We start from the raw sequence: 24980 nt of genomic DNA on the forward strand, positions 1-24980 counted from the left end.
TTTTTTTTTTTTTTTGGCCTTTCCTTGGCAGGAATCTGATTACCTTTTCTTTTGAAGACAGCGTGGGATGTACAAACTTCCTGTACAGGAGGCTAGAGCCTTTTGTGTAGGGAGACAGCAGCCAGGCTACAAACGCTATTTTTAATTCATAATAGAACGGAAACCTGGAGAGATAAGAAAACACATTCCATCAGACTCGCAGCGGGCTCCTGGGGGTGAGATGCTGGCGTGGACGCCTCGCGCCCCGCGTCCTTCCTCTGCCCACGACAGCCACGTGCACTCAGCGGAGCGGCGCTGGCTCCTGTTTTTGCTCCAATGAGCTGGCCAGGATCGGGGCTCGCTCCAGTGCCCGGCGACCACCCTGTCCACTGCCCGCAGCACCTGCACCTCCACGGGGCTCGCTCCTGTGGGCAGAGCCCGCAGGTACCAAAGAGCAGGCCCGCGTCGTGTGCCCGGTGAGGGAACCCAGCGCTGGCCAGGAAGGAGTACTCTCTTTGCCCTAGACAAGGCAGGCGGCTGGTATGGATCTTTTTTTTTTTTTTTTTTTTTTTTTTTTTTTTTTTTTTTTGCGGTACTAGGGATGGAACCCAGGGGCATTCTACCTCCGAGCTGTACCCTCAGCCCAATTTTTTATTTTTATTTTGAAACAGGGCCTCACTAAATTGCAGAGGGCCTCATTATAGCTGAGGCTGGCAATAAAGAACAATTTCTTTCTTTCTTTCTTTCTTTTTGGTGGTACTGGGGTTCTTGGAAGCCCTTCTACCTCCGGGCTACACTCCCAGACCTATTTTTATATTTTTATTTGGAGACAGGGTCTTTTAAGCCAGCTCGGCTGGCTTCGAACCTGCACGATCCTCCTGTCTCCGTCTCCCAAGCGCGGGGATGACAAGCGTGCCCACCGCGCCCCGGCCAAGAACAATTTCTAGCACGCCGTTTCAGGGCCCATTAATGTCGAGCAGAACCCTCAAATCCGCAGCCCCACAGACTCCTCCTTTCCTCCGGCAGGGTTTTCCTGAATACTCCCGCAGCAAGTTGGGGGCACTTTCCTGGCAATGTTGTTTAATGTTTCACAGCCAGAAAAGAGAGGGGCTGGGTGACAGAGGCGGAATTCTCCCACGGTACAATTCTCTGGTGATTAATAATGGAGGAACCTGTTTTGAAAACAAGTATTTGCCAGCCCCAAGGGAGACAAACGGATCTGGCAAGCTCAGCATCAACACGAGACACGCCGACACTCCGGGGGCATCTGCCACGCTGCAGCGCTTTCATTTATTATATAAAAGATGTATTTTTAAAAAATAGGTCATGCGAGCCAGGCGTGGTGGGCACGCTTGTCATCCCCGCGCTTGGGAGGCTGAGACAGGAGGGTCTCACGGGTTCGAAGCCAGCCTCAGCTACTTAGTGAGGCTCTCAGCAACTCAGTGAGACCCTGTTTCCAAATAAAATATAAAATGGGTCTGGGAGTATAGCCCAGAGGTAGAAAGCCTCTGGGTTCCACCCCCAATACCACACACACACACACACACACACACACACACACACACACACAAAATAGGTCATGTGAGCCGGGCGTGGTGGGCACGCTTGTAATTGGGAGGCTGAGATGGGAGGATCGCAGTTCGCGGACAGCCTCAGCTACTTAGTGAGGCCCTTCGCAACTCAGTGAGACCCGGTTTCAACAATTAAAAGACTAAAAAATAGGGCCAAAGATGTAACTCGGAGGCACAGTGCCCCTGGGTGCCATCCCCAAGTACCGCAAAAACAAAAACAAAAAATTAGGTCATGTGTACACATAGTTTTAAAAACGCCCAGAGTCCAAGAGTATACAACAAAGGATCTCCCCACCACCCCTGGCCTCTAGGGCTCTTTTATTTCTGTTTCCTTTTCTTTTTGTACTGAGGATTGAACCCAGGATCATTCTACCCCCAAGCTACACCCTCAGCTCTTTGCTAAGTTGATGAGGCTGGCCTCACACCTGTGATCCTCCTGTCTCAGCCTCCCAAGTACTGGGACTACAAGCATGTACTGTACCACCATGCTCGGCTTGACCTTTTTTTTTTCTTTTTAAACCCAGGGGGTTTCTACTCCAAGCTATACACCAACCCTCTTTTATTTTATTTTAATTTTTTGCGGGTCTGGGGATGGAACCCAGGGGCATTCGACCTCCAAGATACACACCCAGCCCTATTTTTTATTTTTTATTTTGAGACAGGGTCTCACTGAGTTGCAGAGGGCCTCACTAAGTAGCTGAGGCTGTCCGCGAACTGCGAACCTCCGGTCTCAGCCTCCCGAGTGCTGGGATGACAAGCGTGCGCCACCACGCCCGGCTTCCTATTTTATTTTGAAATAAAGTCTCATTAAGTTGTGGAGGGCCTCACCAGGTTGCCGAGGCTGGCCTTGAAACTGCGATCCTCCTGTCTCAGCCTTCCCAGTACTAGGATAACAAGCGCACGCTGCCACGCCAGGAGAAGAACAAATTCATAAACCAATGTGTTACAAGGGCCCTAGTCTGCAGCCCTCCACAGCAGCTCGGCCTGAAGTCAGAGCTGAGGTACCAGCGCTCTCCGCCCTCCCTCACGCCATGCGTCGCCCCCCAGGACTCACCAGCAAAGGAAGATGTCTGTGAATGTCTCCGCGGTGGTGAAAAGCGCAAATATAATCCAGTACATCATCCATTTGACCTGTTCGAAAGAAAGTGCAGAGCTAGCCGAAGGGATGAGGCCCTCGGCAACTCAGTGAGACCCTGTTTCAAAACAAAGAATAAGAAATAGAGCGTGGGGTATAGCTCGGAGGTAGAATGCCCCTGGGTTCCATCCTTAGACCCGCAAAAAAAAAAAAAAAAATTGCAGAATCGCAGGACTCTCCCTCCGTGTGTCTCCGTCTTGCTTCTTTCTGCTCGTGATGCCAGCTGTGACTGGCATCAGTGGAACCAGGTGGCAGGGCGGGCGCAGACTTCTGCCACCTTTCTAGGCCTGTGCACTGCACGTTGGACCTGGGGCCAATCGCTTCCACTCACTGAAGCTGCCTGGGCGTCGCAACAGTTTTCCCGGCTCTGTAGTACTGGGGATGGAACCCGGCGGCCTCTGCACCAGGCTCCAACACTTCTTAAATTTTGAAATAGGTTCCTGCTAAGTTGCCGCGTCTCACTAAGTTTCCAAGGCTGGCCTCAAACCTGCGATCCTCCTATCTCAGCCTTCCAAGTACTGCGATTTCAGTGGTGAGCCACTGCGCCTGGCTTAATTCCATTTTTATCCAGAAATCTTCTCATCCTAACCCTCAGGCTCCCATCTCCCCTGGGCACCAGCCAACACAAACAGCTGCGGGGCCTGTGCTTTACAGTTTCCACTCTAAATTAACAATTGCCGTTCTGGTCATAGACCAGGCTCCAGTGAGCTTAGTCAGCACAAAACCATTTACCAGGACTGGATGTCTCCCAGCTGAGCGGAGAGAATTTTCAGCCTTTGCAAAAGAATCAGCCCTTCCTCTGGGGTGACCCCACTAAGGCCCCCTCCTGGGCACAGCTGCCCTGCACCACAGGCGCAGGGGGAAGGGCTTGGGGTGAGGGGGCTGGAAGAGACTGCCTGAGCTCACCCCAGGCCGAATCTTTTCTTTTTTTTTTCTGTACTAGGGATGGAACCCAGGGGCATTCTATCTCCAAGCTACACCCCAGCCCTATTTTTTATTTTGAAACAGGGGTGTATCTCGAAGGTAAAATGCCCCTGAGTTCCATCCCTAGTACTGAAAATAACAAAATAATTAATAATAATAATAATAATAATAATAATAATAATAAATAAAAAGCCTGGTGTGGTAATGCTTGTAATCCCAGCGTTTGGGAGGCTGAGACAGGAGGATCCGGGTTCACAGCCAGCCTCAGCTACTTAGTGAGGCCCTCTGCAACTTAGTGAGACCCTGTTTCAAAATAAAAATAGGGCTGGGAGTGTAGCTTGGAGGTAGAATGTCCCTGGATTCCATCCCCAGTACCAAAAAATAAATAAAAAATAAAAAAGGGCTGGGGGTATAACTTAAGAGGTAGAATGCTAGAAAGTTCCTCGGTTCAATCCCCAGTAATAAAAAATTTTTTTTTTTTTAAAAGCTGCTTATACAGATAGAGGGCTTAAGTCATGGGATGCCAAAATTACAAACTGGAATGGGGTCAGAGTTGTAGATCCGAGAAATCCCAGGTCTACTGGATGCTGGAACTTGTGCTCCCGTGCTGATGCCAGGCTGATAACACTTGTGTGGGTCCTTTTTTATTTTGTGTGTCTGGGGATGGAACCCAGGGACACTCGACCTCCGAGCTACACTCCCTGCCCTATTTCTTATTATTTATTTTGAAACCAGGTCTCACTGAGTTGCAGAGGGCCTCACTAAGTAGCTGAGGCTGTCCACGAACTGCGATCCTCTGGTCTCAGCCTCCCGAATGCTGGGATTACAAGCGTGCGCCACCACGCCCGGCTTCTTGTGCTGGTCCTCGATGGCCAATGCTGTTTTATAGAAAATGAAACTGGGGCCAGGCGTGGCGGCGCACCCTTGTAATCCCAGTACTTGTGAGTCTAAGACAGGAGAATCAAAGGTTTGAGGTCAGCCTGAGCAAGTAGTGAGACTCATGTCAACCTAGGGAGACACTGTTTCAAAACCAAAATAAAGCCATGTGGGGGGTGCACCTTGGAATCCCCACACTTGGGAGGCTGAGACAGGAAGATCGCTGGTTCACAGCCAGCCTCAGCAACTTAGTGAGGCTCTCAGCAACTTATCAAGACCCTCTTTCCAAATAAAAAATAAAATAGGTCTGGGGGGCCGGGCGTGGTGGCGCACACTTGTAATCCCAGCGTTTGGGAGGCGGAGACAGGAGGATGGCGCAGGTTCGAAGCCAACCGCGCTGGCTTAGGAGACCCTGTTTCCAAGTAAAAATATAAAAAATAGGTCTGGGAGTGTAGCCCAGAGGTAGAAGGGCTCCTAGGAACCCCAGTACCACAAAAAAAATAATAAAATAGGTCTGAGGGTGTAGCCCAGAGGTAAGAGGCCTCTGGGTTCTGTCTCTAATACCACCAAAAAATAAAAATAATAAAAAAAGAGCTAGAGATGTAGCCTAAAGATAGAATGTCCCTGAGTTCAATCCCTAGTACCACACACACAAAAAAAAGAAAGAAAGGAAGAAAGGAAAGAAGGAAGAAAGGAAGGGAGGAAGGAAGGAAGGAAGGAAGAGAGAGAAAAGAAAAGAAAAGAAAGAGAAAGGAAACTGAGGCAGGAGAGAAGTCATTTCTGTGTGTGACTCTATCTCCAGCACTCGAGGTCCACGCAGGGAGCAGTCCAGACGGGGTCAGGCTCCTGAGAAGCCTCTGGAGGCGGCGGGGAGGGCCCCCTCCCTGGGGGCAGCGCCCATGCCCGGGAGGGGCATCTGCCTCTGCAGTGCCCTGCCAGCTGCCCTCTGGAAGGAACAGGTCTACTTACGTATTCTTTAATGTCCTTGGACTTCACCGCCTTGTAAGAATAATACGCGGGATAAAGGGTGCCAAACACGAGCCTGGGGAAGAGAGAAGAGAGAGCGCCGTGACGTGCCTCGTCCTGGGCGATGGGACCGTCTTCCACGCGAGGCGCAGTGTTCACGCTCTGGGCCATGCTATGGGCGCTTCTTGCTGACCTGGAGCCTTCCTGCTAAGGGCTGGCTGTCCTTGGAAACGTCCATCTCTGAAACAACCCACGCCCCCTTCCTTCAACCCGTGTTTTGGCAACACGAAAGGATGGTGTGGCATGCTTGTATTCCCAGTACTTGGGAAGCTAAGACGGGAGGATTGCAGGTTTGAGGCCAGCCTCGGCAACTTAGCAAGACCCTGCTTCAAAATAAGAACTAAAAGAAACTAAAAAGGAGCCAGGCGTGGTGGCGCACGCCTGTAATCCCAGCATTTGGGAGGCTGAGACAGGAGGACTGTGGTTCATTGACAGACTCGGCTACTTAGTGAGGTCCTTTGCAACTCAGTGAGACCCTGTTTCCAAATAAAGACTAAAAAACACGGCTGGGGGTGTAGCTTGGTGGTAGAATGTCCTTGGGTTCCATCCCCAGTATTGCAAAAATAAATATAAAAATAAAAATAAGCCGGGCGTGGTGGTGCACGCTTGTAATCCCAGCATTTGGGAGGCTGAGACAGGAGGATCGCACAGGTTTGAAGCCAGCCTCGGCTACTTAGTGAGGCTCTCAGCAACTTAGTGAGACCCTGTTTCCAAGTAAAGTCTTAAAAAAAAAAAAAAGGTCTGGGAGTATAGCCCAGATGTAGAAAAGCTCCTGGGTTTCACCCTAGTACCACAAAAAATAAAAATAAATAAATAAAAGGGCTGGAGGTGAATGCATCTGGGTTCCACCCCCAGTACCACACACACACACACACAAAAAAAAAAAAAAAACCCTAAAAAGCCTGGGGGGGGGGTTGCTCAGAGGTAGCACGCCCCTGGGTTCAATCCCCAGTATTAGAAAAAATAAAAAAAAAAGATGGGAAAGCAAAATCAGACTGCAGTGTAACAGCTTCTCTCTCACAGCCGACGCCCAGGGCTGCAGGTCCATGACACTGGGGGCTGCTCTGCTCGGCTCTCTCCCTGGATGCTAAGTCCCAGGAGCAGAGCTGGCCTCCGTCTCATTTGTTACTACACCCGGTGCCCGGCATGGTGGAAAGCGCTCAGTAAGTACCGTTCACTGCACGAAGTGTCAGAGGTGCAAAGCGGCCGTCCAGGGGGCACAGGTGACCTTGACCTTGACTGCAGGGAGGGAGCACCAGCTGGCAGGGGCTGAGAAACAAAGCCTCAGCCACTGTCACACTAAACGCGCTGCTCTTGGGCACGGATGCCCGGGTTATTAGCCAGCCGCCTCGGGGGCCCAGCCCGGGGGCAGCGTGTGAGACTGAGCAGCCGGTCACAGGCGCCTCTGTGGATGAACTCCGTGGGGCTCAGGACCCTCTGAGCGGTCACAGGGCTGGAGAGCTCGAGAGGACCCACAGGGAGGCTGGGGCACAGACTCTGCAAGCAAGAGCTGGTTCCCAGCACCCCTACCCGAGTCCCTTTGGCAAACACAGCGTCCGCGACAGGCCGGGCTGCGCCGGGGCTCTCAAAGCTCAATTACACTGAGCTTTTCATAAACTCCCTGGGGAAGGGAGACTGGAATCAAAGTGGCCAGTTCTTAATCTACTTTGGAGGAAAGAAATAACAAAGGGAACAGACCCAGCTCCGAGAAAGGGGTCGTGTGCTTCTGCCCGTGCCAGGCCCTCTCCACCAATCCCAGGCTCACGGCCCCAGGGCCACCAGCTGTCCCCCACCGGGTCGGCCAGCAATCTGGGACTTCCCGGCTGCTCCCTCCACGCCGGAGTCATAGTGCATGGTCTTCTCAGCTTAGGAACATTTTTGCTCTTCCAGATAAGGCTGACTAGTCCTTGAAGACCCATCGGGGGGCAGCAGCCGGGCAGGGAGACACCACTGTGAAGTCTCTGGTCACCCCTCCCTTACAAGCTTCTGGAGCCGGGCGCGGTGGCGCACGCTTGTAATCCCAGCATTTGGGAGGGTAAGACAGGAGGATCTCGGACAGCCTCAGCTACTTAGTGAGGCCCTCTGCAAGTCAGCGAGACCCTGTTTCAAAAATTAAAGAATAAAAAAATTGGGCAGGGGGTGTAGCTCGGAGGTCAAATGCCTCTGAGTTCTATCCCCAGACCCGCAATAAATAAATAAATAAAGGCTGAGACTGTCACTCAGAGGTAGAGCGGCCCTGAGTTCCATCCCCATCCTCTTTACTGCAAAAAAAAAGCAAAGCATCCAGGCAATATTAACACCACTGAGTTCACACCAACCCCAGGTCCCGTCCTGCGGGCCGTGCACCAGGAAACCGCACACGTCCACCTGGGATCAGAGCCCTGGTGATGTGACTCAGACCGGGCCGCTGAGGCCCAGTGCCTTCAGCCGCTTGCTCTCACGGGACTCCACAGCAGGGGCAGGGCGGGATGGCCACCGCAGCCAGCACGGAGCCCGCCGCTGCCCTCGGCCTGTGCTAGCTGGTCCGTCTCCCCATTGAGACCACGCGGTTCTGGGTGATTAGCGGAGTCCCTGTGACCGCACACACATCTATCAAGTAGACGATCAAACCAATTGTCATGGTTCTCCAAGGAACCTCTCCCACTTCCTAGACTGGTACAACTCCACCCAGAAGCCAGGAGGAGAGTGATCCTTGATTTTCTGGTACTGAGGATGAGGCCCAGGGGCATTCTACCCGAGTGACACCCTCAGCGTTTGTTTTTGTTTGTTTCGTGGTACTGGGGATGGAACCCAAGGCTTACCATCTCTGAGCTACACGCCCAGGCCTATTTTATTTTTCTTATTTAAGTTGCTGACAGCCTCACTAAGTTCCCGAGACTGGCTTCAAACCTGTGATCCTCCTGTCTCAGCCTCCTAAGTACTAGGATTACAAGTGTGAGCCACCATGCCTGGCTAGCCCTTTGTTGTTTTTTTTTTTTTAATTTTTTATGGTACTGGGGATGAAACCCAGGAGCTTTCTACCTCTGGGCTACACTCCCAGACCTATTTTATACTTTATTTGGAAACAGGGTCTCAGTAGCTGCTGAGAGCCTCACTCAGTAGCTGAGGCTGGCTTCGGAACTGCGCGATCCTCCTGTCTCAGCCTCCCAAGCGCGGGGATTACAGGTGTGCCCACCACAATCAACCAAACCCCAGCTGCTCGTCTCTGCAGACCTTGGACAACTAACATGCACACCATGTGAGAAAATGAATTACCTTCCCTATTTACAAATAGAAAAACAGTTTCCAGTGGTTCTGGGATCGCCAATGCCCTTCTCCTTCCCGTCAAGATCCAGACCCAGGCCTGGTATGGTCGCTCACGCCTGTTATCCCTGTACTTGGGAGGCTGAGACAGGAGGATCGCAGGTTTGAGGACACCCTCAGCAAGTAGTGAGACACTCATCAACCTAGGCAGACACTGTTTCCAAACAAGAAATAAAATCAGGCTGGGGGTATAGCTTGAAGGTAGAATGCCTCTGAGTTCAGTCCCCAGTACCACACACACACACACCCAGGCCTCCTGTCCCCACGGCCAGGCCCAGCTCACGCCGCCTCTGCGCCCAGGGAGTGGGCTTCTCTTCATCAGAGCCGTGTGCAATGAGCCCTGCAAAAAGCTCCATTTAAACTGGATTACAGAAAGGCTCCCAAACCCAGTTTAGAAAAGCACAAAACAGAAAGTCTGATGTAAGCAGGAAACCAACATTCTGTCAATTTTCAATTTGTGCTGTTAAAACTCCATAATCCAACCCACTCAAATCCTGTGTCTGGATCCTCTTTTTGTTTTTGCTTTTAAGTCTAAATTATAGAGATTTTTATTCTTAAGAAACTCAGCGTGGTTGTGCGGGGTAAAAAAAGAGGCTGGGTCTTGGCAGCAGATCCGAGTTTGGATCCAGCCGGATTCTTAAACAAGGAAATGGGCCGACCTTCCTTCCTCCCTTCCTCCCTTCCTCCCTTCCTTCTACATTCTACCACTGAGCTACACTGCTAGACCTTTTTTAAAATTCTGAAACAGGATCATTAAGTTTCTGAGGCTGACCTTGAACCTGTGATCCTCCTGCCTCCTCTCAAACACTGAGATTGTAGATGATACCTACTTTCTCCCTCTTTCTTCCTTTCCTTCTTTCTTTCTTTCTTTTGTGGTACTAAGGATGGAACCCAGGGGACTTATGATTTTGAGCTACACCTCCAGACCTATTTTCTATTTTATCTGGAAACAGGGCCTCACTAAGCAGCTGAGGCTGGCTTCGAACCTGCGATCCTCCCAAGTACTGGGCTTACAAGTGTGCCTACCAGGCCCGCCCCAGGACACCTACTTCCAAAAGCCACTGTGTAAATTAAACGAGGAGACTGAAGGTCGAGCCTTCACATCCCAGAGATTTGGCATGTGGATGGTAAGCGTGAGCTCCCTTCCCTGCTATGACAGACACAGTAACTTCAAACACCAATTCCTGTAACCACAAGACACTTGTCACGCAATGAGTCAGTGTTTCTTGAGAACCTACTATGTGCTCTGGATCCCCCAGTAGGGAAAGTAGCCAATAAACAGGTGATACGCAACTGACTGGTCGATGACGGTCATCATCGTGCGTCCTGCTGCGTCTGTTTTAGAGAAAACAGATTTGTGTACAGTGGCTCCGTGGCGGGCTAATTCCCAGCCTGAGCCCCCTCTCTGGACCTGAGAGTCCAAGACCCCGCGCCAGCTGGGTCCCTGCTAAGCGGTTCTCTCCTGGCTGGCGGCCTCTGAAGCCCCCACAGTATGTTTGGGGAGAGGGAAGGGCTGCGGGGTCTCCCTGTGTGTGTCATGGGAGAGGGGTGAGACCGCCTCTCGCTCTCTCAGCTGGACTTGTGGGGTCTTCTGGGGTCTCCTCTGCCCAGTCAGCATGCCCCTGGGTTCAATCCCCAGCACCAAAAAAAAAAAAAAAAAAAGGAAAGAAAACGCATGACCTTGCTGAGGCTGACCTTGAACCTGCGATCCTTCTGCCTCAGCCTCCCAAGTCCTGAGATTGTAGGTGCTTGGCTCAGAACACCTACTTTCAACGGCCAGTGCCAGGGGCGGCTGCTGGCTGCAGTAGGCTCCTGTGCGTGTTTAAATCAGCCCAGCTAAGGGAGGAGGACGGAGCTGAGGCTCAGCGGCGGCTCTGTCTCACGAGAGCTCTGCTCAGCCGTGTGCGGGGTGCGCAGGGCGGAAGCCATTGAACTGTCCAGCATGGATGAATGGGCGAACGGAGGCGGGGCGCGCGGAGATATGAATGGGTGCTGCTCTTCAGCCTCGAAAAGGAGGGAAATTCTGACACACGCTGCGGCCTGGCTGAACCATGAGGACAGCAGGTTAAGTGAATAAGCCAGTCACAGAAAGTCCAAAACTGAGTGACTCCATTACTGAGTGGGTGGGCCACTCGAAATACGCCCACCCCTTACAGAGAAAGGAAATCCACAGAAACAAAGTGAGGTGGTGGTTGTCAGGGGCCAGGGGAGGGGACATAAGGAGCTGGTTAATTACAGGAATACAGTTTCAATTTGCAATTTCACACGATGGAAAAGTTGGGGAAGTCAGGAGGGGTGCGCACCTGTATTCCCATTACTTGGGAGGTTGAGACAGGAGGATCACAGATTGAAGGCTGGCCTCAGCAACACAGTGAGTTCTTACCTACCTACCTACCTACTTTCTTTCTTTCTTTCTTTCTTTCTTTCTTTCTTTATTTATTTATTTATTTATTTATTTTTCCAGTACTGGAGTACTGGGGATGGAAGCCAGGGCATTCTACCTCTGAGCTACACCCCCAGACCTATTTTTTTCTATTTTTTTATTCTTTATTTTGAAACAGGGTCTCACTGAGTTGCAAAGGACCTCACTAAGTAGTAGCTGAGGCTGGCCACGAGCCGCGATCCTCCTGTCCCGGCCTCCCAAGTGCTGGGATTACAAATGTGTGTCACCATGCCTGGCTCTCCTTCCTTTCTACTTATTAAGTGAATAAGCCAGGCACAGAAAGACCAAAACTGAGCGATTCCAATACTGAGTGGGCGTGCCGCCACGCCGGGCTCTCCTTCCTCCCAGCTAAGAGGTGGGCGATTTCTGTATGGGTTGCTTCAGTGTGCCCCCGGGGGTCTGTCCTGGTCCTCTCTCTCTCCTCAGTCATTTCCTGGTGGGAGGTGGGGCTCTCCAGGGTCCTGAAGTTCTGGCCAAACCATCGTGTTTCTGTTTTTGTTTTTTTCTGCGTCTGTGCGTTGAACTCAGGGGCATTCTGCCTCTGAGTTGCACCCCCAGCCCTATTTTTTTATTTTTTTTTTAATTTTGAAACAGGCTCTCACTAAGTTGCGGAGGGCCTCACTAAATTGCTGAGGCTGGCCACGAACCTGTGATCCTCTTGTCTCAGCCTCCCAGGTACTAAGATTACAGGCGCGGGTCACCACGCCCAGCTTTCTAGTATACTAAAAAAAATGTAGTATACTTCTATTGGTGCATTACAGTCTCGCATTGTAATGTACGCAGCACGTGGCGGGCTTCCCCGGCTCCCTCCCTAGTCTATCCCTGCCCCGCAGAGGATGTTAAAATCGACAATGGTATCCTCACACATATACATAATGTCCGTGGAAGTAATTCCTTCATCGACCCTCCGTCTCCTCCTACCCTCCCTTCCCCTCGGCCACTTCCTGGCTCCCCCGGGGCTCCCCCTCTGATATCTGGAGGCCCTCTGGTCTCCCCGTTGCTCCCCGGCTTCCCCAGGAGAGAAGACACCTGCCCCTTCCCTTTCTGTAACGGGCTAATCTCACTTAACATAATGTCCTCCGGGCCCATCCATTTTTCTACAAATGACATCATTTTATTCTTTTTTATTGCTGAGGAGAATTTCATTGTGCGGGTAATCTCACGATTTTGTACTCCATTCTTCTGTTGCTGGGCACCGAGGTCGGTTCTTCAATCTGGCTATTGCGGATCGTGCTGCCGTGAACATGGCTGTGTGTATGTTACTGTCGTTCTGGCTATTGCGGCTCGTGCTGCCGTGAACATGGCTGTGTGTATGTTACCGTCGTTCTCTGATTTCAGTTTCTTTGGGAGGATTTCCCCAGGAATGGTAAAGCTGGACAAACCCTACTTTTTTTTTTTTTTTTAACAGGGTCTTCTTGGGTCAAACACACAGAAGGAGAAGGCCCTGGTGTGAACGTGGTGGTTCCCTGTGTTTTGGAAAAGTCCAGGCTGGGCCTTGGGTATCCTCCAAAACCCCTCGGAGCTTCTAGCAAGAGGCACCTCCCAGATGGACACCCCCAGAACCAATATGTCAAGAAGTGGGATGCTCTCACAGAGACAGGGGCATCTACCCCTCACCTGCCACAAAAAATATCCAAACTGCTGAGGGTGGCTCACACCTGTAATTCCAGCCCTTGGGAGGCTGAGACAGGAGGATCAGAAGCGGGAGGCCAGCATCAGCAACTTAGTGAGACTCTGTTTCAAAGAAAAAGTAAAAAGGGGATAAAGGTATAGTTAATGCCTCTGAGCTCAAGCCCCAGTAACACACACACATATACACAGTATAGAAATCTGTAATTAAGTACCCAAACCTTGAGTATAATTCAGTAGGCAAGCCTTGAAATCTCACATTCCTTTTTTTTTTTGGGGGGGGGTACTGGGGTTCCTGGAAACCCTTCTACCTCCGGGCTACACTCCCAGACCTATTTTTATATTTTTATTTGAAAACAGGGTCTCTTACGCCAGCGCAGCTGGCTTCGAACCTGCGCGATCCTCCTGTTTCTGCCTCCCAAGCGCGGGGATGACAAGCGTGCCCACCACGCCTGGCAAAATCTCACATTCTAACTGAAGCCCGGCCACGGACCTGCGATGTGGCTTTGGCCCTGTCTGTAAAGTAGAGCTTAGCCTCGTCTACACCCTAGAAGCTCTGTCTGCCTACATGGCTGTAAGCTGCGGAAAGCTGTGGGCAGCGCCCAGAAACGGCGCCCGCTTGTCAGCAGGATTTTTTCAACTGTGGAGACGTCCCTTGTGCCTGGCGCCCGTGACTGGCCAACTCAGAGCCCAGCACTGGAGGAGATGTTTCGTTTCCACCGTGAAACAGATAAAATATCTTCCATCCCTGTGCTCAAGCCGGCCCTTTCTGATTTTCTCTCTTTCTGGTTATATCTGTTCGCTTAAGATCCGCAGAAGCAGAGCGTACGGTTGTTGGAGTAATCTTCTTCTGTGGTCGTTTTTCATTTTTTTTTGTTTTGGCTTTGGTTTTTGGTGGTACTGGGAAGTGGATTCAGGGACAATCTACCTCTGAGCTATCCCCCAGCCCTTTTGTTTTTTATTTAGAAATAGGGTCTTGCCAGGTTGCTGAGGCTGACTGATCTCAAACCTGCCACCTCCTGTCTCAGCCTCCCAAGTACTAGGTTTACGAGCGCGCACCACCACTCCCAGCTTATTCTGCGGTAGTTGAAGGAATATATTTTATTTTCTAAGTAAAACAAGCTGCTTGCTATATTTGGAACTCTTAAGTCTTAGGGGTATTCCATAAAGTGTTTTTTCTTTTTTTTAAATTTGGTACTGGGGCATTCTACCTCTGAATTATACCTCCAGCCCTTTTAATTTAAGAAAATTTAATTTATTTATGTTTTTATGGTACTGGGGACAGAACCTAGATAAGCACCTATCTACCTCTGAGCTTCACACCTAGCCCTGTCTCAGCCTCCCAAGTACTGGGATTCCAAGCCTGCGCCACCACCCCTAGCTTTTATTTTTATTTTAAAAAAGGGTCTCTCCGGGCGTGTTGGCACACGCTTGTAATCCCCCCGCCTGCTCACTGGCGTAAGAGACCCTGTTTCCAAATAAAAATATAAAAAATAGGTGTCTGGGAGTGTAGCCTGGAGGTAGAAGGGTTTCCAGGAACCCCAGTACCACCAAAAAAACCCCACCAGGGTCTCACTAGTTTCCTGAGGGTCTTGCTTAAGTTGCTGAGACTGGCCTCAAACCAGTACTGGGATTCCAGGTGTGCGCCACCACGCCCAGATCCACCGTACTTCTTAGGCTGCCCTTCAAAGAATCAAAAATTAGCCAGGCGTGGTGGGCACGCTTGTCATCTCAGCATTCGGGAGGCTGAGACCGGAGGATCGCGGTTCGCAGCCAGCCTCAACTACTTCATGAGGCCCTCCGCAACTTAGTAAGACCCTGTTTCAAAATAAAGAATAAAAAATGGGGCAAGGGGTATAGCTCAGGGGTAGAATGCCTGTGAGTTCCATCCACAGATCCGCAATAAGTAAATAAGTAAATAAACAAACACCAACTCTTGAGGCTGGGGCCTCAAGTCAGCTGGGGCCTCTGAGTCAGCTGGGCAGGTGAGCTGGGGTGCGTGGGGCTGGCTCGGTCCCCAAAACCCCCTCGCAGGGTTTATTCCTGGAAATCACAGCAGGAAGCACACTGGTCAGAGGGGTGGTTTTGCAGCAAACCTTTGTCACTAGCCCCCGGGAGCCCTGGTCAGCAGGGCAGAGCTGACAGAGCCTTCCTGTGGGGGACAGCAGAGCCCTGGGATGAAAACAGGAAGGCTGTGCACTCCCTCCCCCTGTGCTGGTCCTGTGGCCGCAGCCCCGAGCAGGGTGCTGGTGTGATAAGAGCTGACCCCACCCGCTCTACTTCTTTTCTGGTGCTGGGGGTTGAACTTGGGGGTACTCTATATAAGATCGACACTCTACTCTGAGCTAACACCCCCTCAGCCCTTTTATTTTTATTTTATTTTTGTGGTACTGGGATGGAACTCAGGGGCATTCTACCTCCGAGCTACACCCTCAGCCCTATTTTTTATTCTCTCTTTTGAAACAGGGTCTCACTGAGTTGCAAAGGGCGTCACTAAGTAGCTGAGGCTGGCCACGAGCCATGATCCTCCAGTCTCAGCCTCACAGATGCTGGGATTACAAGCGTGGGCCACCACGCCCGGCTTAATATCAGTCTTAAAAACAGAACTGATTTTAAAAAAACATCTTCACTATATGTAATCATCCAGAAAATAAAACGTGACCTGGGCCCATTTCATTTTCCAAAGGCCCCCATTCCACAAATGTCAATGTCACCGGAAATAAGCAAGCGCGTTCCCAGCACCTCAACAGGTGTGCGCGTAGCGGCGACACGTTTAGACCCCAGGCAGATGACAGGCAAGGAACTGGTCTCGCAGAACCCACATCTGCTCCTGGGCTTAAGAGGCCAGGAGTCCCTAGGACACACGCAGAGCTTTGACCTCCCCCACTGGGCGGCAGTAAATGCTCCCTCCGCCCCCCTTTCTTTAATCCCCAGCTGCACAAAGCCAACAGCTTCCTGAAGCCGAGTCCTCACCAATGGTCGCAACGGGTCCTGCTGGACGCTCCCGCCCAAGGTCAGCAGGCAGCTTCCTTCCCTCCCTTGCTCCAGAAAGCCCTGCGGTCTCTGCGGGAGGCGCGGGGTCCCAGCATCCTGTCTGGAAAAGGCCAGCCGGACCAACCGATAACGAAAACTGTACAAAAACACAAGGCCAATCTCCCAGCCCCCAAGGCCGAGGCCCGCGTGACGGGTCTCCCTCCAGCCGGCTGTTTCCTCCAGATTGAAGCCTCAGCCATAAAGAGGCCACTGGTGCTTTGATGTGTGTGTGTGTGTGTGTGTGTGTGTGTGTGTGTGTTACTAGGGCTTGCACCCAGGAACATTCTACCTCTGAGTTACACCCTCAGTCCCCACTTTTTTTGTGGTGCTGGGGATGGAATCCAGGGGCATTCTACCTCCAAGCTACACCCCCAGCCCTATTTTTTATTCTTTATTTTGAAGCAGGGTCTCACTGAATTGCAAAGAGCCTCACTGAGTAGCTGAGGCTGTCCATGAACCACAATCCTCCTGTCTCAGCCTCCAGAATGCTGGGATTACAAGCATGCACCACCACGCCTGGCCTTAGCCATTTTTTATTCTTTATTTTGAAACAGGGTCTCATTAAGTTGCAGAAGGCTTCACTAAATTGCTGAGGTTGGCTGCAAACTTGTGATCTTCCTGTCTCAACCTCCCAAGTACTGGGATTACAAGTGTATATACCACCACACCCAGTTTGCCCCTATCTTTGTGTGTGTGTGTGTGTGTGTGTGTGTGTGTGTATGTGTGTGTGTGTGGTACTGGGGATGGTACCCAGGGACATTGTACCTCCAAGCTACACCCCCAGCCCTATCTATATATCTATCTTTCTCTTTCTTTCTTTCTTTCTTTCTTTTCTTTTCTTTTCTTTCTTTCTTTTTTTTTCTTTCTTTTTTTTTTTTTTGTGGTACTGGGGATGGAACCCAGGGGCTTTCTACCCTTGGGTATACTCCCAGACCTATTTTATACTTTATTCGGAAACTGGGTCTCACTAAGTTGCTGAGAGCCTAAGTAGGCTTTGAACCTGTGCGATCCCCCTGTCTCAGCCTCCCAAGTGTGCGCCACCACTTCAGGCTTGTTTTATTTTGAAACAGCTAAGTTACAAAACTACTGAGGGTCTTGTTAAAGTACTAGAATTACAAGTGTGTGCCACCATGCCCAGCAGCCCCTATCTTTTTTAAGAATCCACAAACCTGTGCTTGGGATGTAGTTCAGTGGCCCTTGCCTAGAATGAAGAGGCCCTGGGTTCTATCCCTAGCACCACACAGTAAAAGAATACAAGCTAGGCATGGTGGCCCACACTTGACCTAGTTTCAAATTTTTTTTAATTTTAAAAAAAGGGCTGGGGATGTAGCTCCTAGATTCAATCCTCAGTATTAAAAAAAAAAAAAGACCAGGTGTGGCGGCTCACACTTGTAATCCCAGAATTTGGGAGGCTAAGAGAGGAAGATTGCGGTTCTCAGCCAGCCTCAGGTACTTAGTGGGGCCCTCTGCAACTTAGTGAGACCCTATTTCAAAATAAAAATAAAGTAGGGCTGGAGGTGTAGCTCAGAGGTAGAATGCCCCTGGGTTCCATCCCTGATACCACACACACACACACACACACACACACACACACACACACACACAAAATCCACAAATCCAATCATCAAAAACTGGTTGGGAGAAGAGATGGATACAGTGATCCCAGGAGGCAAGGGGCATTATTTCTCTGATTTTACGAGCGTTTGCTATCCTCTGACCCAGTGATTGTACCCTTGGGAATGTATCCAATAGAAATCATGAGAAACAAAGATTAAGAAAGGCACAGTATCTAAATGGTCAACAATGAAAAGGGGGTTGGTTGCACAGCATAGAAGTACCACCAAGACCTTACTGCAAGGTGGGCAGGCGGTACACATCTCACGCCTGGAATCGCAGTACTTGGGGGCTGAGACAGGAGGATAGCAGGTTCAAGACCGGCACAATTTAACGAGAACCTGTTTCAAAATAAAAAGATCTGGGGGAGTAGCTCAGTGATAGAATGCCCTTGGATTAAGAAAAATCTTATCTTAGAACTCTGTGGACGAAAAGCAAGACACACAGTAACTTCCAGCACATGAATATTTTTTATGTTCAAAATATACTAGACAGCAGAGTACAGTGGTGCACACCTGCAATCCCAGTACTTGAGAGGCTGATGGCAGGTTTGAGGTTAGCCTCAGTACCTTAGTGAGACCCTCGGCAACTTAGTGACACCCTGTTTCAAAATAAAAAGTAAAGCTGGGCATGGTGGCGCACGCCTATAATCTCAGCATTTAGGAGGCTGAGATAGGAGGATTGGGTGAGTAGGTGGATGGATGGATGGATGGATGGATGGATGGATGGATGGATGGATGGGTAGATGGGTGGATGGATGAATGGATGGGTGGGTAGATGGATGAGTGGATGGATGGATGGATAGATGGGTGGATGGATAGATGGATGAGTAGATGGATGGATAGATGGATGGAGGGGTGGGTAGATAGGTGGATGAATGGATAGATGGATGGAGGGGTGGATGGATGGATGGATGGATGGATAGATGAGTGGATGGATGGATGGATAGATGGATGGAAGGGTAGGTAGATGGATGGATGGATGGATGGATGGATGGATGGATGGATGGATAAGTAGCTCAGATGCAGAGAGGAGGTTGCTTTTGCAGAAACAGTTCACAGTCAAGACTGAAGGGAGCCAGTGCGGCTAAGGAAGAAGGGTAAGATCCACGATCCATTCACACAGACTCTCCGTGCCCATGCTCGGCGGGGACTCATTGATATTGCAGTGAAACAAAGAAACACTTCCTGGAAAGCCATTAGCGACCAAGCCTGAGGCTCTGCAGCAAAGAGAAGACAGACGTGTCCAAAGGCAGCACAGCCCTACCCAGACGGGAAGTCAGAAAGTGAATCTGGCTACGAGGAGGGGACCTGGAGGGGCCGCATCCTCCTCTCCCCCAGCCAGGAAACTCTGTGGTTTTCTTTGCAATCACAGGCTCTCAGGTGTGGGGGGGACTTGAAGGGTTACCTACCCACCCCCCAAAGAGAAAGTAATGCTTTAGTGGTGCTCCTGGCCCACCGAGCTTCTCACCAACAATGAGGGTTTCTAATAATGCAGCATGAACCGACGGGGGCACTTGGTCCTCCCTCGACACAGACACTCAGAGCTGCAGGGATGTCTTAAAGCTCATCACTGAAGGCAAGCAAAGGCTCCCCCACCCCCCTCAGCTCACATTAGCAAAGAGGAAAAAAGCCGGGCGTGGTGGTGCACAACTGTCATCCCAGTGCTTGGGAGGCTGAGACAGGAGGATTGTGGGTTCTAGGCCAGTCTCCAAAACCTCATGAGATTCTCAGCAACTTAGCCAAGACCCTGTTTCAGAATAATAATAATAATAATAATAATAATAATAATAATAATAAGGGGCCAGGCGTGGTGGCACATGCTTGTAATCCCTGTACTTGGGAGGTTGAGACAGGAGGACTGCAGGTTCTTGGACAGCCTCACCTACTTAGTGAAGCCTTCTGCGACTTTGTAAGACCCTGTTTCAAAAAAAGAATAAAAAATAGGGCTGGGGGTGTAGCTCAGAGCTAGAATGTCCCTGGGCTAAATCTCGAGTACTGCAAAGAAAGATTAAAAAATAAATAAATAAAAAGGATTGGTGGTGAGGCCGGGCGTGGTGGCGCACGCTTGTAATCCCCGCGCTTGGGAGGCGGAGACGGGAGGATCACGCAGGTTCGAAGCCAGCCGCGCTGGCTTAAGAGACCCTGTTTCAAAAATATAAAAAATAGGTCTGGGAGTGTGGCCTGGAGGTAGAAGGGCTTCCAGGAACCCCAGTACCACAAAAAAAAGGGGGGCTGGTGGTGTAGCTCAGAGGTAGAAACTGGGTTCAATCCCTCCCCCCAAAAAAAGATGAAAACACCGTTCCCTGGAACTGACTCCGTCCCCACGTCCCTGTCTGGTAAGAGACACCAACTCCCATAGAACAGAGATACGGCGCGAACAGGTGGGGCTGAGCTGGCCCTGCAGGCTGCTCCCCTAGGAATGTGCAATCTTGCAATTGGGACTGAGGTGGCTGTGAGTTACTTAAAATAAAGCGTGTAACGCAAGCAGCTGTAGGGCAGAATATGAGGCCTGTAGAGAGAAGGATGAGACCCACCGGAGACAGAGGAGGGAGCGGGAGGAGGGAGAGGCGTGCGCCCCACGCATCCCGCACTCGAGATGGCCCGCGCTCTCCCCACGATGTATTTCTCAGTTCCCTACATAAATCTCTGTGTCTGACCAGCAAGATCAAATCCTCTCTTTGCCAGTAAGCCAAGGACCCCGCCAGTCCTGAGCTGCAGTCCCCTCTCCCCGCCACTCAGAACTGCGTGGGACCCTTTAGAGAATCGACCCTTCTCCCATGACAGTCCACACAAGAGGGTCTCACTGAGACACCCGTGACTGCCCGCCCACAACCTCGCAGGAGCCCCCCCACACACACACTCTGGTGGGCACCTGCTGGGCAGGGCCCAGCGCCCAATCCAAACAGCTGCTCTCCTCTCCAGATTCCAGCTCCCTGGCTCTGGCAGTTTGTTGCAGATCTCATTGTATGTGTGCGTGCGTGCGTGCGTGTGTGTGTGTGTTGGTGGGGTATTCTGGGAACTGAACCCATGAACCCAGGGGCATTCTACCTCCGAGCTATACCCCCAGCACTATTTTTTTTAAATTTAGAAACAGGGTCTCGCTAAGTTGTAATAAAATATGTCCAGCTTGCTTACATTATTACCTAGTCTTTACTCATCCATCCAAAAAATAAAAATAATAACTATAGAGTCAGGTGTAGTGGTACAGGCTTATGATCCCAGTGCTTGGAAGGCTGAGGCAGGAGGGTCGCAGGCTGGAGACCAGCCTCGAAAACTTAAAGGAACTCTTAGCAAGACCTCTTCCAAAATAAAAAATGCTGGGGGCGGAGCTTGGAGGTATAATGCTCCTGAGTTCTATCCACAGTATAAAGAAGAAAGTATAAAGAAGAAAGTATATCCACAGTATAAAAAAGAAAGAAGAAAGGGAGAGGGGGAGGAGAGGGAGGAGGAGGAGGGGGAGAAGGAGGAGGGGGAGAAGGAGGAGGGGGAGGAGAGGAGGAGGGGGGAGGGGAGAAGGGTGGGTGGAGGGGGAGGAGAGGACCTAGGGATTTTCAGGGAAAACTTATCTATCCACAGTATCACATTGGCAAGACTTTCCAGTACAGGGAAACAGTCTCCGCAACCTTATCAAATGGAAGAACACAGTTCAGCCGCTCCCTGGCCAGCTTACTTGATCTACACAGTGATGGCTGGGCGGCATTGTCCCAAGGGGCCTCAGGGACGCTAACTGAACGCGGGGCTTTATTCTTCCCGTTAAGAAGCTGGGACATCAGTGAAATCGGAGCAGCCTCGCACACTGCCGGGGAGCAGGAGATACACGGTCACTCCTCGCTCACAAGCATCCGTGATGTGTGCAGACGTCTCTAAAAGAGCCACACCTGTGGATCCCTAAGTCCACTCTGTGGAACTCAACACGAGGAAAAGATCTGAAAAACCAAAGTGACCAACAGTGACATTCGCGAAAATCAGACACAACTGAGGCGCCCAGCAAAGCCGGGCTCAAATCGCCCATTTCCTACACGTGTTTATGGCCCATTCACACCCAAAGAGATCTATGACACACGTGCAAATTGAGTTCAACTCACTAGACTGGATATAGCCATTAAAAATTATTATTTATTTATTTTTTTATTTTATTTATTTTTTTGCAGTACTGGAGATGGAACCCAGGGGCATTCTACCTTGGAGCCACACCACAAGCCTTTTTTTTTTTTTTTTTTTTTTTTTTTTTTTTTTTGTGGTACTAGAGATGAAACCCTTCTACCTCCAGGCTACACACCCTGGAAAAAAATTTTATATTTTTTATTTTGAAAACAGGGTCTCTTAAGCCAGCAAGGCTGGCTTCGAACCTGCATAATCCTCCTGTCTCTGCCTCCCAAGCAAGGGGATTACAAGCACCACCGCACCGCCCGGCAACCAGCCCTATTTTTTATTCTTTATTTTGAAACAGGTCTCATTGAGTTGCAAAAGGCCTCACTAATTAGCTGAGGCTAGATACGAACCGTGATCCTCCTGTCTCAGCCTCCTGCATGGTCCTAGGGATTGAACTCAAGGCATTCTACCTACAAACTACACCCCCAGCCACAAGAAAAAATATGTGAATATATAAATATATTTTTAAATATGTATATCCTATAAATATATATACATACACGTACACACACATATTTTTGCAGTATTGGAGATGGAACGCAGGGGCATTCTACCTCCAAGCTACACCTCCAGCCCTATTTTGTATTCTTTATTTTGAAACAGGGTCTTACTGAGTTGCAAAGGGCCTCATTAAGTAGCTGAGGCTGTCTGAGAACAGAGGTTCTCCCGTCTTAGCCTCCCATATGCTGGAATTATAAGCATGTGCCAGGCGGAGCGTGGTAGCGCGGCTCATGGCCAGCCTAAGCTACTTAGCAAGGTCCTCTGCAACTCAGTCAGACCCTGTTTCAAAAATAAAAAGGAGCTAGGAGTGGTGGCGCACGCTTGTAATTCTCGCTCTTGGGAGGCGGATACTGGAGGATTGCTTTAAGAGACCCTGTTTACAAATAAAAATATAAAACAGGTCTGGGAGTGTAGCCTGGAGGTAGAAGGGTCCCATCCCCAGTACCACCAAAAATAAAATAAAATAAAATAAACCAGGCATGGTGGCACACACCTGTAATCCCAGCATTCAGGAGGCTGAGACTGGAGGATCGTGGTTCGCGCACAGCCTCAGCTACTTAGTGAGGCCCCCTGCAACTCAGTGAGACACAGTTTCAAAATAAAGAATAAAAAATAGGGCAGGGGGTGTAGCTCGGAGGTCGAATGCCGCTGAGTTCCATCCCCAGATCCACAAAAAGAAATAAATAAAATAAAATAAAATATAAAAAGGACTAGCTGAGCGTGGTGGCGCACGCGGCGCACGCTTGTAATCCCCGCGCTTGGGAGGTGGAGACAGGAGGATCGCGCAGGTTAAGAGACCCTGTTTCCAAATAAAAAAAGATATTAAAATATAGGTCTGGGAGTGTAGCCCGGAGGTAGAAGGGTTTCCAGGAACCCCGGTACCACCAAAAAATAAAAAAATAAAAAGGACTAAAAATTAGGGCTGGGGTATAGCTCAGATGTAGAATGCCCCTGGGTTCAAGCCCCAGTACTGCAAAAAAAAAAAAAAAAAAAGAAAGAAAGAAATAAATAAAAATACTTCTTGAAATATCTATAGGAAGCAAGCAGGGCACGGTGCCAGGCTTCCCGGCACGGGGCTCAGAGAAGCTCCCCTGCTCCCTGTTCTTAGGCTCGGATCGGGCCATCTTACAAGAACAGAAGGAAGCTGGAGGCCTTGGCCTGGGCGTGTGCCGCGTGCCAGGCAGAGAGCTCCTGTGCCAGAGAGCAGCAACTCCAGCTCCAGCAGCGGCGGCCTTGCTGCCCCACTGGACAGGCTCACACAGGAAAGGGGCGAGGGAATGTGGGCGAGAAAGAGCTTCCAAGGCCCACAGAGTGTGGACCAGGTTTGAAAAGTACGACGGCAGAGGAAAGGCCGTCCCATGTATATATTTGGGGGGAGAGTCAGATAGAGGTTCTTTTTTTTTCCCTGATCATTCCTCCACGGCTGCACACCGTTCAGATTATCATATGTGTCATTATTGTAGTTCTGCCTCGACATCCTGCCCTCTGACACCCCGTAGACCCTGTCACCTCTGGCTCCGCCAGACCTCCTTGTCCCTGTGTGTGACACAGCTTGCCATCCCCTCGCCCACTGACCAAACCTCACAGAATCTTCAGCAGCGGCCACAGTCCAACCTAATGGTCAGCCATGCGCAGCGGCACACACCTGTGATCCCAGAACTTGGGGGGCTGAGACGGGAGGATCACGGGTTTGAGGCCCGCCTTGGCAACTTAGAGAGGCCCTCAGAAACTTAGCGAGACCCTGTTCAAAATAAAAAAATAAAAGTGCTTGGGGTAGAGCTCAAAGGTAGAATGCCCCAGTACCAAAGCAAACCAAACCAGAAGTTCCCTCTGTCTTCTATTAAGTAATAACAATCTTCAGAGGGTACAGAGCAGAAAGGAAACGAGAGTGGGCTGTCTGCCTTCAAGGAACCAGGACGCGAGCCTCAGAGGCCAGACATGAACACTAGCGAAGTCAAAGAGGAATTAACGAATGAGTTAAGACATAGAGAATCGAAGTCAACCACTAAGCCGAGCAAGGGAGGGAGGGACGGGGAGGGAGCGCGGTGGGACTTGGGTAGGGGTTAAATCAGTGACGTGTACATGTCTGTACACACAAGTTCTTTACCCCAATATGTTGTATGAATATGATGCACCAATAAAAAATTAAAAAACAAAGACATACAGAAACAGTGTCTCCCGGAAAGCGGTAGAGAGTGTTGCCCAGTAATTGCTGTTAGATCAAAGAGTCCGCTCCGGACTAGAGTGGTCCAAAGAAGAGGAGGCTGGCATCCTGGGCGCACAGGACGGAGCGGAGGGGAGCGGGCAGAGGGAAGGTCATCCCAGGGGCGGAAGCAGTGAGCAGGCCAGGCACAGAAAGCCAGATGTCAGGATGCTCGTGGGAACAGTGAGAAACAGTTGTGGTGGCGCACGCTTGTCATCCCAGCATTCGGGAGGCTGAGACGGGAGGATGGCGGTTCACGGCCAGCCTCAGCTACTACTTAGTGAGGCCCTCTGCAGCTCAGTGAGACCCTGTTTCGAAATAAAGAATAAAAAATAGGGCCGGGGGTGTAGCTCGGAGGTAGAATGCCCCTGGGTTCCATCCCCAGTACAAGAAAGAACAGAGAAAGAAAGGGAGGGAGGGAGGACTTGGGGTGTAGTTTGGAGACAGAATGCCCCTGGGTTCAATACCCAGCAAAAAAAAAAAAAAAAAAATCTGGTCTGGATTTGCACAGGTGCCAAGGGTCACTCACAACCTAGGTCATCATCTGGGCTCCAGGTCCCGTGTCCGCTGGCCCCCAGCTGCATACTGC

General features: G+C 50.4%; 1 protein-coding gene across 3 annotated transcripts in view; it reads right to left on the reverse strand.

The window, feature by feature from the left end:
* Positions 1-24980, reverse strand: part of REEP1 (receptor accessory protein 1) — a gene marked incomplete at both ends in the record, with an annotated part of 65226 nt that overhangs the window by 26126 nt on the left and 14120 nt on the right. For all 3 annotated transcript variants that reach the window (XM_080711094.1, XM_080711093.1, XM_080711092.1), the window contains 3 exons: positions 44-164; positions 2605-2681; positions 5455-5527. In XM_080711094.1, coding sequence (XP_080567220.1) covers positions 44-164; positions 2605-2681; positions 5455-5527 — 271 coding nt within the window. The remainder of the gene's footprint in view (positions 1-43; positions 165-2604; positions 2682-5454; positions 5528-24980) is intronic.

Source organism: Muscardinus avellanarius, assembly GCF_963383645.1.
Source record: "Muscardinus avellanarius genome assembly, chromosome: 15".
NCBI lineage: Eukaryota > Metazoa > Chordata > Mammalia > Rodentia > Gliridae > Muscardinus > Muscardinus avellanarius.